Source organism: Mixophyes fleayi, chromosome 7 (assembly GCF_038048845.1).
Source record: "Mixophyes fleayi isolate aMixFle1 chromosome 7, aMixFle1.hap1, whole genome shotgun sequence".
NCBI classification, from domain to species: domain Eukaryota; kingdom Metazoa; phylum Chordata; class Amphibia; order Anura; family Limnodynastidae; genus Mixophyes; species Mixophyes fleayi.
In genome coordinates this window covers 25,314,553-25,331,942 of record NC_134408.1, presented here as the reverse complement: position 1 = coordinate 25,331,942, position 17,390 = coordinate 25,314,553, and the positions used below count along the sequence as shown (strand labels likewise).

Sequence of the window (17,390 nt, the reverse complement as noted above, 5' to 3'; positions counted from 1 at the left end):
ACTGAGGACACTTGAACACAAGAATGACATTAGAAAGTTTAGTAGCACGTCTATTTCCAAGCAGTTAAAATAATTTAACATCAAATTAGACCATTCTTAACACTGGGATCTTAATGTCATACTTGACTCAGTGTCAAGTCCGTTTGCGAGACATACTAAAAGGGCTTACTGTTAAAGTATTATTCTTGGTAGCAATTACCTCTGCTAGACGAATAGCATTACATGTGTTGTGGTGCAAGGGGCCATTTCTGAACATTTCTCCAGATAAGATAGTAAATACAAATCCATATTTCCTGCTTAAAGTAGTGTCTGAGAAGGGGGCTATATTATATACCCTCAGGTGGTTTATTTTCCTGTCTCTGCTCAGCGGAATAGGAAATTAACACATTCGTTAGGACTTGAGAATTCCACAGAGGACGTTCATGATGATGTTAGTAAGAAAGGTCTTTCCTTCCTATGCTCCTGGTGTTGGGATAAAATTAGTACTGAACAGAGAAGAAATATTTAATAAATAAAAATACCATTAAACAAAACAGCAAACATCAAACCCAATCATCTGTAGAAGGGTCTAAATTGGTAGTAGGAATCTTTACCTACCAGCCTGCTGTATGTGGAATTTACTCCCATTTATATGGGCTGTGTATCCCCATGTGACTGAACGTGATACTCACATTCCAACAGCAGGGGCGCCAGTTGCTTCTGCCACCAACTGTACTGATTATCCATCAAAATAATTTTATTCTTTATAAACTGCTTTGCAGGAAATTACTATATATTGGCTGGATCGTGCTTGTTCTCCAGGACAGTCCCCAGTCATTACACTAATGTGTCTCTGTCCTACAAATAAGGGTTTATAGTGCCTGCTATTTGCTTTAAAACATCTCCTAAAATGTAGTATGGTGGACGTACCCTTCAAAGGAGGGATCTGCAAAAAGTCACTTCCTATTACCTGATAACTAGATACATTTTCATATGTAAACATTGAGTCACTAAAATGTAAATGGGTTATGCGAGAGCTCATAACTATCATCAAATAGCTCACAGCCAGTTGCTTATGCATCGGATATATTAAACATCTGAATTCCAACAAGCCTTTTACATATATTTGTATAATATACTAGGAGTATTTTCATATGAAACATCTTGTGAATTCGATTTCCATTTTTATTTTCTCAATGTTTGTTAGCTCAGCCCATGACGAGAACTCCTACTAAATTTACCATACAGGGCTCTGCTACGGCTGTAAGGCCCAGAGCATTGTGAGTGATAAATACCAATCAGAGATCACAAAATTAGGAACAACTCAAGCATTACCCAAGAAAAGTGCATGTTCCTAATAATCGCACCTGCAGTCACTCTATTCCTCACAAATTATGAAACAGAAGGAAATATATTGTTAAGAATGGTGCAAAATGTTATTCAATGGTTAAAAAAATTTAAGACATGCAATTGTCTTGATATAAATGAAGTTTATTACAATTTACATAATAAATTCCCTCACGCAGACAACTGTCAACCAACAGCATTACAGGTCTTCAATGAACAGCGAGGTTACGTAGAACTAACATACTTCACAATTATGGAGGGATCTTAATGCAGTAAATGTAACACTGGGAAGATAAACCCCCCAAGACAATGGAGGAAACATCTAGATCTACACCGTTAGTGGCCGGATTACCCGTTGGGAGGATTCTCGTGAGGACTTTTCACTTCTCCTGATATCCAGACTTATGACGACAAAGACTTGCATTGCTCGTGGACCATAGCACTACGAATGAACCAATGCTAGCAGAGATCTGAAGACAACCATGTCCTTATCACACTGGTGTCCCCATTCTGGCGTTCCTCTCCTCTTCAAATGCACGTTTGGAGAAGGATCGTACTTTCCGGAGGTCCAGCACGGGTTCAGTTAAAGGCTTTCCTTTTCTCTGCATCTCAGCCAAAATGAAGGCTCTCAGGAGAGGTGGATACGGCACATAACGCACAGATTCCGGCTCTGGCACAGGGGTGTAATTCTTAAAGTTGCCCTCTTCGTGCCGTGGTAAAAGACGCCAGTCGTGATACATGACTTTGGGTATCGCTTGCTCCTCAGGCTCTGGCTTACCTGGGTGGAAAAATGAGAGATGTTATGGGTTAGAATATACCACCTGTAGTTCTACAACTTCCATATACGGACATGGTCAGTGTACGGCGAAGGACTATGCAAGTCGTAGGTGGATGGCGGGTGATCTCTGGCTTGTGCGTGAGCTAGCAGCATCGGGAAACTCCTCCTAGAACAGTGTTGGCTAACCTGTGACACTCCAGGTGTTGTGAAACTACAAGTCCCAGCATGCCCTTCTGGCAATAAGCTATTATATATTGGCAAAGCATGCAGGGACTTGTAGTTTCACAACACCTGGAGTGTCACAGGTTAGCTAACACTGTCCTAGAACATTGCTACTGTCACACAGCATGTAATCCCAGAGCAATTTATTTGTATTTTATATTAACATTCATTTATATAGCACCGGTATATTCCAATGTTACAGGGAATTCCCAAGAGCTGCAGGTCAGACTAGCTGAACTAAGTTACAGAGCCACGATTACAAATATCAAGTAAAACAGAAAATGTTAAATGCATTACACATTAGTATTCAGGTTTGTTTAATCACACTCCATTATTAAATGGTATTCGTTTTATGTGCGGTCACTTTAAAAAAAAGATCATTAGTCAACATTTATATTTTTTTGTTTGATGTTATATGTGCATTTGTATGAACTGATGTTATACCATATCATCAGCATAGATAGTGGGGAGGGTGTATGTGAAGGCAGTGATATCAGATTGACCACAAATATATGGTTGTAACATGCAGTGAAAGTGATCAGGGTACAAGAGCAGGACAGAGACTACACGGATTTGCATATTTATGTATATGCATTTCAAGCCTTCATAATTCCACGACACATTCTCCGGTTAAAGGATCGATCGACTGCGAGGAGGCGTTCAATGTGACATTAACGTGCAGTATGTTAATTAACCACAGCAGTAAATGTTTTACTTGAACCCATCATCATATAGAGGTGCCAACATCTCTAACTATGACTATATCATTGTCTTTCAAACAACAAACAAAGATTTGCCTCAATGATGGGCTGTTGGAAAAAGAAAGAACGGTTCTTTCATTCCTATCCCCAAAGCTACAGCAGTAGGGGTCCAGAAAGCCTGCAGAAACTTTATCCTCAAATGTCAATGACTAGTTAAATGCAGGAGACAGGTGAGAACAATTAAATAAATCTGGAATAAATGGCTAGCATGGTATATAGGAGGTTCTTCAGGAGCTATTGAGTAATAACATAGATTGTAGTGACTAGTCTAATTTAAATAAAGAAAACGAAAATAAAACATGATCACTGGTGTAGCTCTATTATGTAAAGATGTACTACTTAGCTAGGCTTACCTCGAAATGTTAAATAACCCCAAGCTTGGCCAAAGTCCATGTTCTGAAAGAAAAAAAATATCTTACATAAGCTCATTCATGTACAAACAAAGAAGATTAACCCCTTAACACTCATCAAATAGTCCTGTAGTTCAGTACAACAGGGTGTAGATGATCGGTAGGCAGACTGCTTTGTGCCCCCAGCCAGACTGGAACAGGCTATTGCCGACAGCCCCCAGTTCTATTCGCATACCCAGGAGCGAGTTTGACTCTTGGCCCACAATCAGTAAAACATACCGCTAACACAAGTGCTGTGTCCACGATGCGGAAGTGTAACTTATATTGAGGTTTATCTGGAAACCTGATGCCATCATTGTGGCATTAGCAGCATGTCCTTCATAAAGGGGTGACCCAATCTAAGTTAGCCCTGCACCCCAGCAACAAGATATCATTGTAATGGTGATCTAATGGCAGCTGACATATCAGCAGCCTTACAAGGCTGAGGTGCAGGGGAGATCTAAAAGTTGTCCCAATACATCACAAACATAAAACACATATATATATAATAAGAAGAAAGTACATCTTCCCTCCCTGAACCCACTTTCTCGCACCATGAGGCTGTATAACTCTCTGTGTGACTGATGCATTGTGTATGGGGATCACACAGAATGAATGTCCAACCCCATAAGTAGGAGCCAATAAGCTGCCACTGGTCCCATTTTCTCTTACACCCACGAGCAGTTGTGGTATATTTTATGCTCACATTTTTATTAAACTGCATCTTTGTTTGTGGTCTTCTACTATCATCACAGCTTGCACAAGTTTGTCATATTTGGTTCAGCTAAACTCTGCAGAACAAGTAAATAAAAATATTTAAATCAAATTTTGGGGTACATTTGTGGGGTTACACTAATTGGGCAAAACCAATAATGGAAATCGTGGCATTTTCCCATTTGGCTTTCCTTATATAATGGCCATAAAAATCATACAAAACTATGATACAAAAAGAAAGCCATTATTAAATTCCCAGTGAAACTGTCACGACTCCCAAATCTGAAATGTATTACGATATGAAATACCCCTGGTCATGAAATAAATCTCCCAAAAGTTAATACAGCTGATGTATGTAACACATATTGTGTAGTGTATTGTTAGATTGCGTTTTTGAAGAGCAAGTTTATGAAGCACTCCATGACACAACTTTCTCTTACTCCTCCATAGTCTGTTTTGTGCTTAGTACATTATGCTCAGACCTAGGGGTAGCAACTGATTGGCTGTTAGAACTTTCTCCTAAATATATCCAGTGACCACAGATGCTTTAAATTCTGCCCCTCTGCAGCAGCAGGACTAAACAAGGGAGGCTTCTGGTCCAAGGCCTTAGCTGGAGTATTCTACCCTCTATACCAGAGAAAGCCGTAAACCTATATGCTGAAATATCGGGGAGGAAGAAAGAGGAGATACAGAATGCCTGTAATCCCTTATTGGCACATAAAGCTTAATAATCTTAGATAGAACATTTCTGGCTGACTCCTCACCTCAGATGTGTAATCCACTTTAACCTTAGTTATAGTCCAGTAGCAGGGCTCATCATAGTCCTGCAGCCAGGATTTCCTGGTCACTACTCGCCCTACTCCAAACGATCTCAAGCCGGCAAGTAGAGTGAAAAGTCGTTTCTCTTGCTTTACATCCTCCCACGCGAGAACCGGCAAACGTTTGCCAGAAAATGGTCGGGTCATGGTCTGTTGTGAGAGAGACACAGTTTTAGGGTGACAATCCTTTGTAAAGCATTACAGTCAATGCTGGAGGAAAAACGATGGCATATTACACACTTACGTTAAAATGCTGATCAAATACATTAGGAGACCAGAGTAACCATTTCTTTAGATATGATCTTTATTATAATTATATTGCATATGTGTCAAATATGTAGACACAACCAAAAGAAATATAGCATTTTCTATTTATGGTGTTTTGAACAACTTATGACTCCCTTCTTAGTTCGCAAAATACTAAGCCAACATTGGACAACATGCACTAACCCCCAAACCTCAGACATAGATGCAATGGATACTGCAAAATATTGCCTTACAATAACCAGGTATAATGTACACACTGCATACATATGGACTTCAGAGTGTATGCCGGCAGGGGAATATACAATGAACCCTCAGTACACTGTATGGCAGCAGAGATATCTTACATACAGAGGTTTACAGTAACTTAGTGACCCAGCATTATCATATACTGTATAGAGATGGGATGTATCTTAGCACTGTATGGAGTCACCAAAAATACCCCAGATAGATAGATTAGATAGATTATAGATATATATATATATATATCTATGCGCAACAGTCGATCAGTCGGCGGAGACATAACAGTTATCAGTGCAACCGGTTTAATCGCATTATCTTTGCAAAGTGACATCCTAATGGAAAGAGGACTCTGATTAGTGTTAGTTGAAGATGAGGTTGTGACAGAGGAATTGCCTGATCTTATATATATGGTCTAAGAAAGTTCATGGTCTTCTGACTATCTGGTACGCAGTTTTTATATACTTAGGGATGCACGTTGTACCTGTGTGTCACATTATTCACCTTTGGGTTTACTACCTGTTCTAGCACTCTGTCTCCTGGTGGAGGACTATTTCCAGATTTGGTGCAGTTCAATATATAACAATACTGCACTATGTTATTTTCTGTTCTGTTTTTTCTGCATTGTCGCTATATCTGATGGAGTTTGAGAGGGTTTACCTCTGAAGAGGAAACCTCCATATGACCATTTACTTCTTGAATGCATCTTTACGGTACGCAGTTATTACATCTTCCCAACATCATATTTGATATTACACATTGGGGCGCCCTACTTGTTTTTCTGTTGCAGCATTATCATTATCCGGACTAACCATCTGGCCACAAGTATCCTGAGGCTGCCACTCTCAACCGAGCTAAGTGTTGTTTTCGGGACTGATTCCTCAAAACTGGACTTTATATATTATCTATACCAGTTGTCTATCCAAACTGTATTTACGTTGTAGTAATTAGCGCCACCATATATATCTTTTTTTGTTATATATATATATATATATATATATATATATATATATCCACGACATAGAAGGGATCCTTGGCACACAGAACTGGAAGATGGGGTGGTGTCACAGTCACCTCATAGTCCAAGGCATAGCGCCGGGACTCCCGCGGGCGGTTCTTCAGCTCCCTGTACGCCCGGACCTTCTTGGCCATCTCGGCAATAAGCCTTAACTTCTTCTTCTTGGCCATGATCCTGTACGATGTCCCGGTCACCGGAGAACGAAAACACGTGAGGGTGACCCCGGTACACACGGCAACGTCGCGGATTACTGACGTCAGCAAGCTGTCAAATAAACCAGGCGACCAGAATGCCCAGCAACGTTGTCTTTTTTTTTTTTTCTTTTCAACAAACTTTATTTACAATGGTAATATAAAATTTGATCACATTCGTCATTTTTTGGCGTATTTTCCTATCATTATTTCACACTGCAAGTGAGCCGTGAAAAATATCTCACTCATGCTGGAAATAAAGGGAAAAACAAAACAAAACAATAGTGCCCAAAATAAATATGGCCGCTAAGAGTTGACGCATAATAGTGAGACAGCTAGTCGTGCGAAGAATTTACATCTTGTCTTAGAATAATTGGTTATTGGAGATGAGGACGAAATTGTCTCTACTACAGGACAGGAGCCATTTTGGTGAAGCAACCGAGGTCTCGGAGATAAAGGCCACTGATTTACAACCCTCCTAACTGTTCTTCTTGGACCACATTAACATGACGTTTGTTGTGGCAGCAAGGGGATTGTGTCAGCTCGGGTAACACACTGGCTATTATCTGGGAGTGCAAAATCCATTTACACAGGGTTTTAAATGCATGTTCCTAGTGGTTTAACTTGTCAAAGGCAAAGTGCATAGTAATTCTAAGTATTACAATAGAGGTAACACTAAAATATTTATTAAATGGTTAAAAAAATAAAAATTATTTCAGTGAGCATATGTACTACAACATAAACGACAATTGTGTTATCACTAGTGTTCAGTGAACATATTTGTGTGTTAGAACTTTAATACTGGCTGTAGAAATAAGGCTTTTTTAGTTCTCGTATTACAGCTTTGTTTTATTTGGTGCATATTATGTTTGTTGCGGAATCTATCATATACTAGTATTTGATGTTATCCTAATAATGTTATAGCGTGGCTTAGTATTCAGGTTTATGCTTGGGTACATATGCAGTGGCTTTTGTTATAATCATGAACAGGAATGATTTTGTCAAAGATCCAAAAATGTGAGGTCCACACTTATCCCCTGAATTTCTTACTGCTGTGTTTTTATCCACCTGGATATATAATGATTGATTTGTGTATTCAGTCTTACTTAAGTTATCTTAAGATGAATGTCGTCAGTATTGGAACTATTGAATAAATTGTATTATTTAGTATAAACAAGGTTAGATATGGAAAAGGAGCAGGACAAAGTATCTGTTACTAGTTCCCCTGGGAAACTACTAAAAAGGGCCAAAACATGGGAGATTTCTGATTCCGAGAATGAGGAAGAGTCAGTTAGCGTCATGAAGAGTGACATTAAGGATCCCGATCCACAAATAAATACAGAATTACTCAGAGATGAGGAGAGCCGTACCATTGTAGCTGGGGAAATATCACTGTATGAGCAGGAGAGCCCTGATGTGGACACTGAAACTAAAGATCTACAATGTGGTGACCTAAAAGCAGGAACGGAAGACTCATCTGGATGTATAAAGGAGGACAATGAACAACCCTCTGTTGAAATAAATACATCAACCTTGTCCCTGTCTCTTCCTGGCTCCAACAATCTCAGTACTGTCAAAAAAGCAAAGAGGAGAAAGAGCCCTGAGGAACTCCAGGCTGAGCGGGCACAGACGGAGGAGAGAAAAAGGGAGAAAGAGGCCAAGAAACTGGAGAACGAGAGAATCAGGAATCTGGAAAAGGAGGAGAAGGATAAAAGAAAAGCATCTGCATTGGCCCTAAAGCTTCTGAGACCGGACCAGTGTGGGAAATACATGACTGTCCAGGTTGATGCAGGTAGGAAATATCTGGACATAGCTCACATTGAATTGCTGTGGTTCTTCAGATAACTTTAACATATTGGCTTGTGCATTGCGCCTTACACTTGGGCAGTGATTTTCATTGTCATTACCACCCTTGGATACAACGCATCTTTGCTGTATGCAGAGGAATCTGTTGTATCGACAGAGCGGTTTTGTGTCATATGCAAGGGCAACCAAAATAAGCATCTCTTGACTATATGCTATAAATCCCTTGCCAGAAAGATAAAGCTATGTATTTAGTAAAAGTTGCTCAAGGGCATCTACAAACCAATAAATTGTAATAGTCAGAGTATGGAAATCCCCTTTAACTCTAGGTGGGAATTGATTCCCCTGCTGAGTGCCTCCGGGACGCACCCTACAGCTATGTAACATTAGATGTTTCCTAGCACCCCATAGAGAGGCGCTGGAATACCTGCGATGTTCGGGTATTGTAATTACCAGGAATGAACACAGCCGGACTCATCACAATGAATTGAATCCCCCCCCAGGTCTTGTGCTCCCAGTGGTGCAGCAGAATGATTTGTGCCCTATATAAACAAAGTACAAATGTACTAACATTACTGCTTTTTATTAGTCTGTGTAATGATTAGAATGTGCAGGATATATAACCTTCTTTTTAATTACAGAACAGGTATGTAACCTGTGACTGTACACCCATATTGGGACCCTAATTCAGAGGCTGTCATGGTATGCTGTGACTTGTGATTCCACCACCGCTGGAGAGCCACAGGTTGCCAAGTCTGCTCTCTGTACCACCTCTTAGCTATTGCAGTCCTTTTACAATGTCACTATATTATATATTTGGATCTGTTTACTATCCAGCAAAATACAGTTACAAGTGCATACAGATACTTGGGTTTCATTAGATGGGATCATCTTTACATAGAATAAAGGAGACATTGCTCCTTCATTGTGACATTTTGTTGCCTAGTGCTGCATTGTGCTGAATCTTTGCTGTAAATGACTCATTCTGAGTCTGTAGTGTTACATGTGACCTTTTAGCACCAGAACACAATGCTTAGGCTTTAGGTAAAATAAATCCAATCTCTTGGCAGTCCCGACTTAGCGCTAGTAATCTGTCCTGATAAATATTATTTATAAAGCATTAATTCTCTCTTCCACAGGTCTCCTGCAGGCTGCTGGGTCAGACGATGTATTGGAAGCTTTGAGAGCGGCTGGGTATAATTGTTCCATAGAGCCGCACACTGTGCCATGCAGCATCATGTGGAGGAGAGAGATGCCTATTGACTGGACATGTGTAGTAAGTTATGTCCTGAAAACATGGTGGCTTAGCGGTTAGCACTTCTGCCTCACAGCACTGGGGTCATGAGTTTGATTCCTGACCATGGCCTTATCTGTGTGGAGTTTGTATGTTCTCCCTGTGTTTCTGTGGGTTTCCTCCAGGTGCTCCGGTTTCCTCCCACATTCCAAAAACATACTGGTAAGATAATTGGCTGCTATTAAATTGCCCTTAGTCTATCTCGGTCTATGTGTGTATATATTAAGGGATTTAGATTGTAAGACTTTGTTCTAAAGACCACTGTCACCAACACACATTCAATTCATTAGGGATCAGTGACTTAATTAAGACAATTATGAATGTTACTCATGAGGTATTTCTAATGCACAGATAGGCTACAGCCCTATGATTACTGATTCAGAGCACATAAATGCTGCCTGTGATTGACGCTGTGCGTGCTATGTAATGCATATTGTATAGGAGAGTGCAGTGTTCTTAGTAATGTCCTGTAGGATGAATGTGCTACAATTAACTTCTTGCTTTATAGATACAGGTTGCAGGGTGCAGCAGTGATGAGTGGTGGTCACTAGGACCGCACAGGTGCCCATATTCCTCACAGATGCTGGAGATGAGCACTGACCTCTTGATTCGCTGCAAAGGGGCAGAGACTGTGATAAATTGGAGACAGTTTGTCAAAAAGTTTTTATCTTCCCTTTGACTTGCGTAAAGTAAACATTCAGGGATGAATGTATAAAATATTCTTAATATCGTTTCTATCATGGTGCTAGTAAGTCTGCATCCAGAGGTCACTGTTCAGTATTCAGCCATTGTTTCTCAGTCATTGTTCATCTCCTGCCAGAGCCCACTTGTCACTGGAATTGAAATATAATTATCCGTAGCCTGGGGACGTGGCCTAATGCCATGTGATGTGTGACCTAAAAAGGGGGCAGGCTCCCTAAGTTTGCCAGCATAGAGCTATGCATATACATTTCCCCAGTGCCAGGTACAATTGAGCACAGAAAATGTTTGATTTTAGTGTCCCATTAATATCCTGAAAAATATATGGACCAGAGTCAGTAATTGTTTATTTGGAAGCTAATTCACTTTTACATAGTTACTGTGAAAGACCTGCCTTTACCATAGAAAATATATATTTTTGAAACCATTCAATAAAGATTTGTCTAAATCAAAGAAATGTTTAATTAACTTCTAAATTCCTTCTCCCGAGCCCACAGGGACAGGTGCCATTTTTTTTTTTTTTAGACTGCCCGCTGAGTCTGCACCACCTCTCATTTTAGGGAGAGACTGATAGAAAGGTAAGCAGTGGAACTTTACGCTAGAATGGTGGAGTTGATGATATAATATGGAATCAGAACATGTTTATGCTGACTGTGCTGATGTAATCATCCAGCTACAGCTAATTTCACATGCTGGCTTTATGCTCCGATCCCTAGAAGCCCTCTGTTGTGTTACAGGAGGGTCTGGAGTTGTGTAAAGGGGAAGAAGATGAAATGATGATTCTGGTGGAGCCCAAAGATTTTCTGACGAGCGTTCACGGTTACATCCAGGTAAACGGGGATCTGTGAAGAATATACAGGATTAGCGCGTAACCTCTGAACTGCGGGACTACACATAGGATACAGTATGAGAAGTACAGGCTTAGGCTAATGCAGGTGATTGCTTTGCACGCATTGAGACAGTAAAATCAAATGCAGAGTATTGTGCAATATCTTTGGCAATTTCAGGAATGGTGACTGTACTATAAGAGTGACTGTGTGGAAACAGTCATTCTCTAAGGGTGCCCACTCGCATAACCGTTCTCTGAATTTTAATAAAAAGATCTTTGCATTTATAGATCTGTTCACACAAAGATCAACCGATATCTGATAGACTTGGAGAGAGATACACAGAAAACAGATCAAACAATCAGAACTAGGCAATCTGCCCACACGCACCAATATAATTGTTTTTAAATCCTGGTCAAACAAAATTTTCAAAAGTGGACGCCCCTATTTCTGAACATTCTTTTTCAATGAAGATTTTATTTATGTACCACACACAGATATAATTGTAATATTCCATTAAATATTGTGTATGTGGGCACCTTAGGAGATAATTTGCTGTATCAGCGAATTAAAGATCTGGAATAGTTTGTTTTATAACGGTGCCTTATAAAATGGATAGCGCACACTGCAGTTTGATCGCATAGGTAGGCTTCAATCGGGAACATTCAGATGTCTGTTGGAAAAGGCAAAAATTGTGATTGGATGATAGCCATAATCTCACCACGTGTTTGGTCAAGTAGCCAATTGTACCAGTAGTAGCTAACATATAGGCCTTGTAGTGCCACAATACAGCCACAAGCTGTCTCTTTCTAAAGTATTATATAGCTTAGGAACCTTTTGGTTTCAGGAGTCGGGGATAGAGGGGTCCTTCCTCTTTTGAGGAGGGCCTGAATTTGCCAAACCCTTTTGCTCATTTTTTTGTACTAGGGGCACTAAAACACCAATTCCTGGCTTAAAAAAAAATAACAATTAGAGCACACCAATACCTGTGATCTAATTCATTAGAAATTATGTGCAATTATTAAGAAATAAGTGGACACTAGTGGATTTACTACATTTTTCCAAGAGAAAATTTGGTGGTATATTTACTAAACTGCGGGTTTGACAAAGTTAGGATGTTGCCTATAGCAACAAATCAGATTCTAGGTGTCATTTTGTAGAATGTACTAAATAAATAACTAGAATCTGATTGGTTGCTGTAGGCAACATCTCCACTTTTTCAAACCCGCAGTTTAGTAAATATACCACTTGGTGTAAATCTAGTGTAACCAATATGCACCAACTTCATCAAATCTCAGTTTTTATGTGGTGTAGAGCAATACACTTTGCTTGTATGATTCTGTGCATTATAACGTGAACTCTCTCACTTCAGGCACCTGTAACCTCCAGGGATAGTGAGACCCCGGAGTCTGTATTTGGGATGGCCAAAAAATACCCTGAAAAGAAAATCACCTTAGTTGTTTTGGGTCTGCAAGACTATCGTAGGTAAGTGCTCACTCTGTTATGTTCTTTGTCTGGGCCACAACAATTGTAAATTTAGGATACATGATAAATGTTAGAATATGTCTCTTTGAACGTGCAGGTGTCAGAGACTCTCTCGCAAAATGGAAAGACATTCGCTAGAGGCGACAGATGGGTGTGACTCGCAGGACAGCCAATCAGAAAGTCCCGTTACCAGGCGGCAGATAGATGAGGTGGGATGGACAAGTTGTGTTTCCTGTAAATCATTAACTACATTTCTCTACCACTTAAAGTATATTGCTACATTGTGCTTATAGTATCATGTAGTCAAAACAATATAGACATAGGACAGGTATATCTGGGTATTTTCAGGATTAGGTACACTCTGTTTTGCGTCACTAATGCACTGCATTTATTGCTGTTCTTTCACGGTAGCATGCTACTTTTGAGAAATCCCTGTTTAAGTTACTATTGGTTACTCATGTAATGATGTTTTACCTGCTACGTATCTTCCTCTGATGCACAATGACTTAATTTGGGAAACCAGGTCCTTGTCTATCTGCAGCTACATCAGGAGACAGAGGTGTTATACCTGGACACGTGGAAAGAATTCGGACAACACGTATGCGCCATGACGAAGAGTTTGGCTCAGCGCCCATTCCGGTGAGTTTGATGAAAACCGATGCTGGTTGACAGCAATAATTAGTACATGCGTACAACGAGCAGCACTACAGAAACTGTCCAGCAGATGTCACAATAAGTACCGGATCCCTGAGCAAAGCATGGGTGACCACTAGTGTACGACTGTGGGTATTTAATTAAGTTTTATGCCACCTTCAAGGTGGAAACATCCTTTAATTGCTGTTACTTGTCATTGGCTGAAACTGTGATTCCTGTTTGTGTGACATTTGGTCTCCCAGTGTCTATGTAAGGTGCATAGAGTGAAGTGCCTGCGTGTTGCCTAACCCAGTTCTATTCATTCTGTTGTGAAATATAACAGGCTATATATTTCAGGGTCCGGTAATGTGACTGGACACTTATTACACTCTTTGCACCCCTCCGCCTTAGTTCTGGGACAGATTGCCTTCCTGTGTGTGTGGACAGTTTTATACACACTGCTCTCTTCTCTATCTGCAGGATGCACTGGGAGGCTCAGACCTACTCCTTCTGCACCTCGACAGGGACTTGGCGCGGGTGGGGTCCTAGAGGATCGCTCTCGGGTTTACCCCTGACTTGGAGGAGACAGATTCAGCAATTCAACAGAGTCAGTCCGGCAATGGCTGCAGCCATAACAGAGGCCTATCCTTCTCCTCAGCTGCTCTTGCAGGTCAGAATCTCAGAGGGGGAATAGATGAGAACAGCCTGCACCTGTTACACCAGTGATGGCTAACCTGTGACACTCCAGGTGTTGTGAAACTACAAGCCCCAGCATGCTTTGCCAGTTATCAGCTAGTTATCTACTGGCAAAGCATGCTGGGGCTTGTAGTTCCACAACACCTGGAGTGTCACAGGTTAGCTATCACTGCATTACACCAATGCCACGGCATTGTCCGACAAGCAGGCCCTGCGCTCCCAATAGGCAAGGTTAGGCACTTGCCTAGGGTGCCTGGCTCTGGAGGGCGCCACAGTATTCTAAAATACTTTAAAACTGTGCGGCGACCGCTGACCATACCTGTCACGGCCGCCGCACAGCATTCAGATGGACGGGGAGGGGGGGGGAAGAGGCTATTTTCTCACCACCGCCGCCTCTCTGCTCCGTCTCCTCCCCTCCACTTACTAGTGTCAGTGAGTGGAGGGGAGGAGACGGAGCAGAGAGGCGGTGGTGAGACAAGGTAAGGGGAGGAGGGCGGCGATTTTTGCAGGGGGGGGGGCGCGCCGCTTTTTAAAAAATGCCTAGGGCGCCGTGGACCCTAGCAGCGGTCCTGCCGACGAGCAACATAATTTGCAGGATCTGCAAGCTCAGTCCTAGAAATGTGGAGCGCTGTATGTGTTTCCTTGTTATCCTGCAGATTAAAGCTGCACAGCATCCTTATTGGTGGTGAGAGCCTGTCTGCTCTCCACCCTCCCTCCCTTTTCCCCTCTTGCCTACCCAATCTGGAACTTAGACTCCATCAGCTCCTACCACTACACACACACCATACTTCCATTGCTCCCACTTGTCCCCCTTCTTCCTAGCTTCTAGCCTTGTGCCCCAGCACCTGACCATTAGCTATGCAACTTCAACGCAACACCGCCCAAGACGTCAATCAGGGCAAAAGTCATCTCCCATAGGGCTCCACAACAACGAACATATACATCTGATTTTATCTAATATTACTAAGTGGAGGACACTGTATTTTGTAGCACACACATAGTACCCCCATACATAGCTAAGTGCATTAGTATACCTACTTCTGCTTTATAAATAATGTTTATTAATGTCATACAGGTGCATTGTGTTTACATAAACAAATGCTGAACTAATAGCAATATTATTGCACATCCTCAAAAAGCAATCTTATTTCTATACATTCTTACATTGTTGCAAACTTCCCTGCAATGTTGATGAATATATGAAAACATTAGTTATAAAAATAGCCATTTTAACACCAGTTCAGCACCCACATTTAAGTTTGCTTTATTTTGGGTTACTATTGACTAGCCCTAAGAGCTAACCTTCTCTTGCTTTTCTCTTAAAATTCAAGTGTGTCTCTCTGGCTTATATATTGTCTTCTAAGTGTGAGAGTGTTATTCTCGATCATATAAACATAAGCCATTTATATAACTGATTTCATGTATTAATTATACTTGCAGGCAGGTCTAAAGATATGGAAGTATATAAATAAAATTGCTATGTTTGGATGTGCACTACTATGTCTCTCAATATTGTATTTAATCTTTTTTTTTTGGCAACATTAGATGCGTTCCTCGCTGATCTTGGTATTTTGTGTGTAAACAAATGCTTAGATATAAAGACCACACACATTAAGGTGTTTAAGGCCTTCACTGGTGTTTATAGAACGGGGGATGTTTTAACCAAAAATATGATAAGATTTAGTAGAATTATGTACAGATAAGAACCTAACCCCTTCCATCTGGGTGATCTTTCTCTGTTCCAAACTTAGCTCTGACATTTTCACTCGATTCATTTCATGATTTGTTATTAAACAAGCCTTTTACTCCAATTAGTTCATTCAGGAAAAGAGTTGGTGCTAAGTTTGGGAACAGAGAGTAATATCACTGGGATGGAATGGGTCAGCTTGACCTCTACGAATACACATTGTATTCCTGCATTAATAGCAATACTTGTCTCACTCCACCTCTCTGTATCCAGGCTTATGCAGAGTGTAGTACTGAGCGCAAGAGACAATCTCTTCTCTGTGCCCTGCGTGTGCCGCGTAAAGCCGGTGCTGTTGAAGACGTGGACGACCAAGATGAGCACGGTCAGGTCACACAGGATATTGACCAAGCCCCAGCAAGAGAAAGACGTATTGGTCCAGACCTGTCGCGACGGATCTGGCTGTTCATGTCGTCAACCAATCCTGAACTGGTGTTAGACTTGAGCTCCTAGTGCATGAACTCCTACAGTGGGTTCTCAAGATTAATCGGATGCCTCATCATGCAGGCAGGATGTCTGACATGAGTCTCTATGGCAGAGAAAATGCAAGGGGGGGGGAGAGAGAAGGCCCTTCCTGTGAGCTTGCAATCTAATGGGGGAGGGGTTGATGCTGGGACACTCATTAGGCAGAATGTAAAATAATTGCAACAATCAGCTAAAAATTATATTACAGTAATTTAATAAACATCAAGGTATGAAAAAACAAACCACCCCGTTTCCCAATTAGTGAAATCACTGGGATATTCTCCAGCTCCGGTTGTGACTGTAGGTTAGTTGATGTTAGGATTTGGCTGTAAGAGGATGGGTGCGTTGGGTTAATGGGGGCAGGGGGAGTTCACCTGTAGAGTAAGGGGGACAGGACTGTGCTGCAACCAAGAATTGTAGGCAAGCAACTTGTACTAGAATGGGTTGGGAACATAAATGATAATAAAGCCGCTTTGACATCAGTGATGATGATGCCAACAATATTTATTGATGTCCAACCTTCCCGCACTGAAAAATTCTTCCAGCAGGGGGCACACTTTTTTTTTTCTTTTCTTTCTTTGCCGCTTCAAAACTTTTAATTTGATGTCTAAACTGAAGATCTTGCCCACCTAAAAATACCTAAGCCAGTGGTTCCCAAACTGTGTGCCGCGGCAATCTCACAGAGCTGGCGATAAGCATGGCGGGGGACTACTTGGTAATTATTTTGGCTTAGGGGAGCTTTGAAAAAATTATGGAGACCCTAAGGGTGCTAGACCTGAGCTTGCTCCAGCTGCCCCGTGCTGTCTCCACCTCCAATAACAGATAAAAGAGATGTCACTGGAATAACATAATAGGCCAAAGCCTTTTGTCATTGTGACGTGATCAGGGACAGTGATGCTGTATCGATTAGCATCTGAAAACGTTTTATTTTTCAACCACTATATTGTGACTAAAAGTTAAATTCATATTGTTAATATTTAAATAATTAATAAACTCCTTTGAAACCAATACTTCTCCCTTTTA

At 41.0% G+C, this 17,390-nt stretch overlaps 2 protein-coding genes across 2 annotated transcripts; one reads left to right on the top strand and one right to left on the bottom strand.

Moving 5' to 3' along the window:
• Positions 1–1,143: 1,143 nt before the first annotated feature.
• Positions 1,144–6,817, bottom strand: MRPS34 (mitochondrial ribosomal protein S34). The gene is made up of 4 exons (XM_075179444.1): positions 6,587–6,817; positions 4,955–5,158; positions 3,441–3,483; positions 1,144–2,104 (listed from the first exon to the last, which is right to left on the bottom strand). Exons 1-4 carry the CDS (start codon positions 6,698–6,700, stop codon positions 1,818–1,820), a joined length of 648 nt encoding a protein of 215 aa, XP_075035545.1. The 5' UTR covers positions 6,701–6,817; the 3' UTR covers positions 1,144–1,817.
• A 634-nt stretch (positions 6,818–7,451) lies between these two features.
• On the top strand, positions 7,452–17,375 carry EME2 (essential meiotic structure-specific endonuclease subunit 2). The gene is made up of 8 exons (XM_075179439.1): positions 7,452–8,513; positions 9,664–9,800; positions 11,255–11,347; positions 12,717–12,829; positions 12,927–13,038; positions 13,353–13,468; positions 13,943–14,132; positions 16,119–17,375. The coding sequence occupies exons 1-8, from the start codon at positions 7,907–7,909 to the stop codon at positions 16,353–16,355; spliced, it is 1,605 nt and encodes a 534-aa protein (XP_075035540.1). The 5' UTR covers positions 7,452–7,906; the 3' UTR covers positions 16,356–17,375.
• The last annotated feature ends 15 nt before the right edge of the window (positions 17,376–17,390 follow it).

Coding starts and splice junctions, on each gene's coding strand:
- EME2 (XM_075179439.1), top strand. CDS start 7,907: ATGGAAAAGGAGCAGGACAAAGTATCTGTTACTAGTTCCCCTGGGAAA. Junction 8,514..9,663: donor GACTGTCCAGGTTGATGCAG/GTAGGAAATATC, acceptor TCTCTTCCACAG/GTCTCCTGCAGGCTGCTGGG. Junction 13,469..13,942: donor TTGGCTCAGCGCCCATTCCG/GTGAGTTTGATG, acceptor CTCTATCTGCAG/GATGCACTGGGAGGCTCAGA.
- MRPS34 (XM_075179444.1), bottom strand. CDS start 6,700: ATGGCCAAGAAGAAGAAGTTAAGGCTTATTGCCGAGATGGCCAAGAAG. Junction 5,159..6,586: donor GCTATGCCTTGGACTATGAG/GTGACTGTGACA, acceptor CTCTCACAACAG/ACCATGACCCGACCATTTTC. Junction 2,105..3,440: donor GGGTTATTTAACATTTCGAG/GTAAGCCTAGCT, acceptor TTTTCCACCCAG/GTAAGCCAGAGCCTGAGGAG.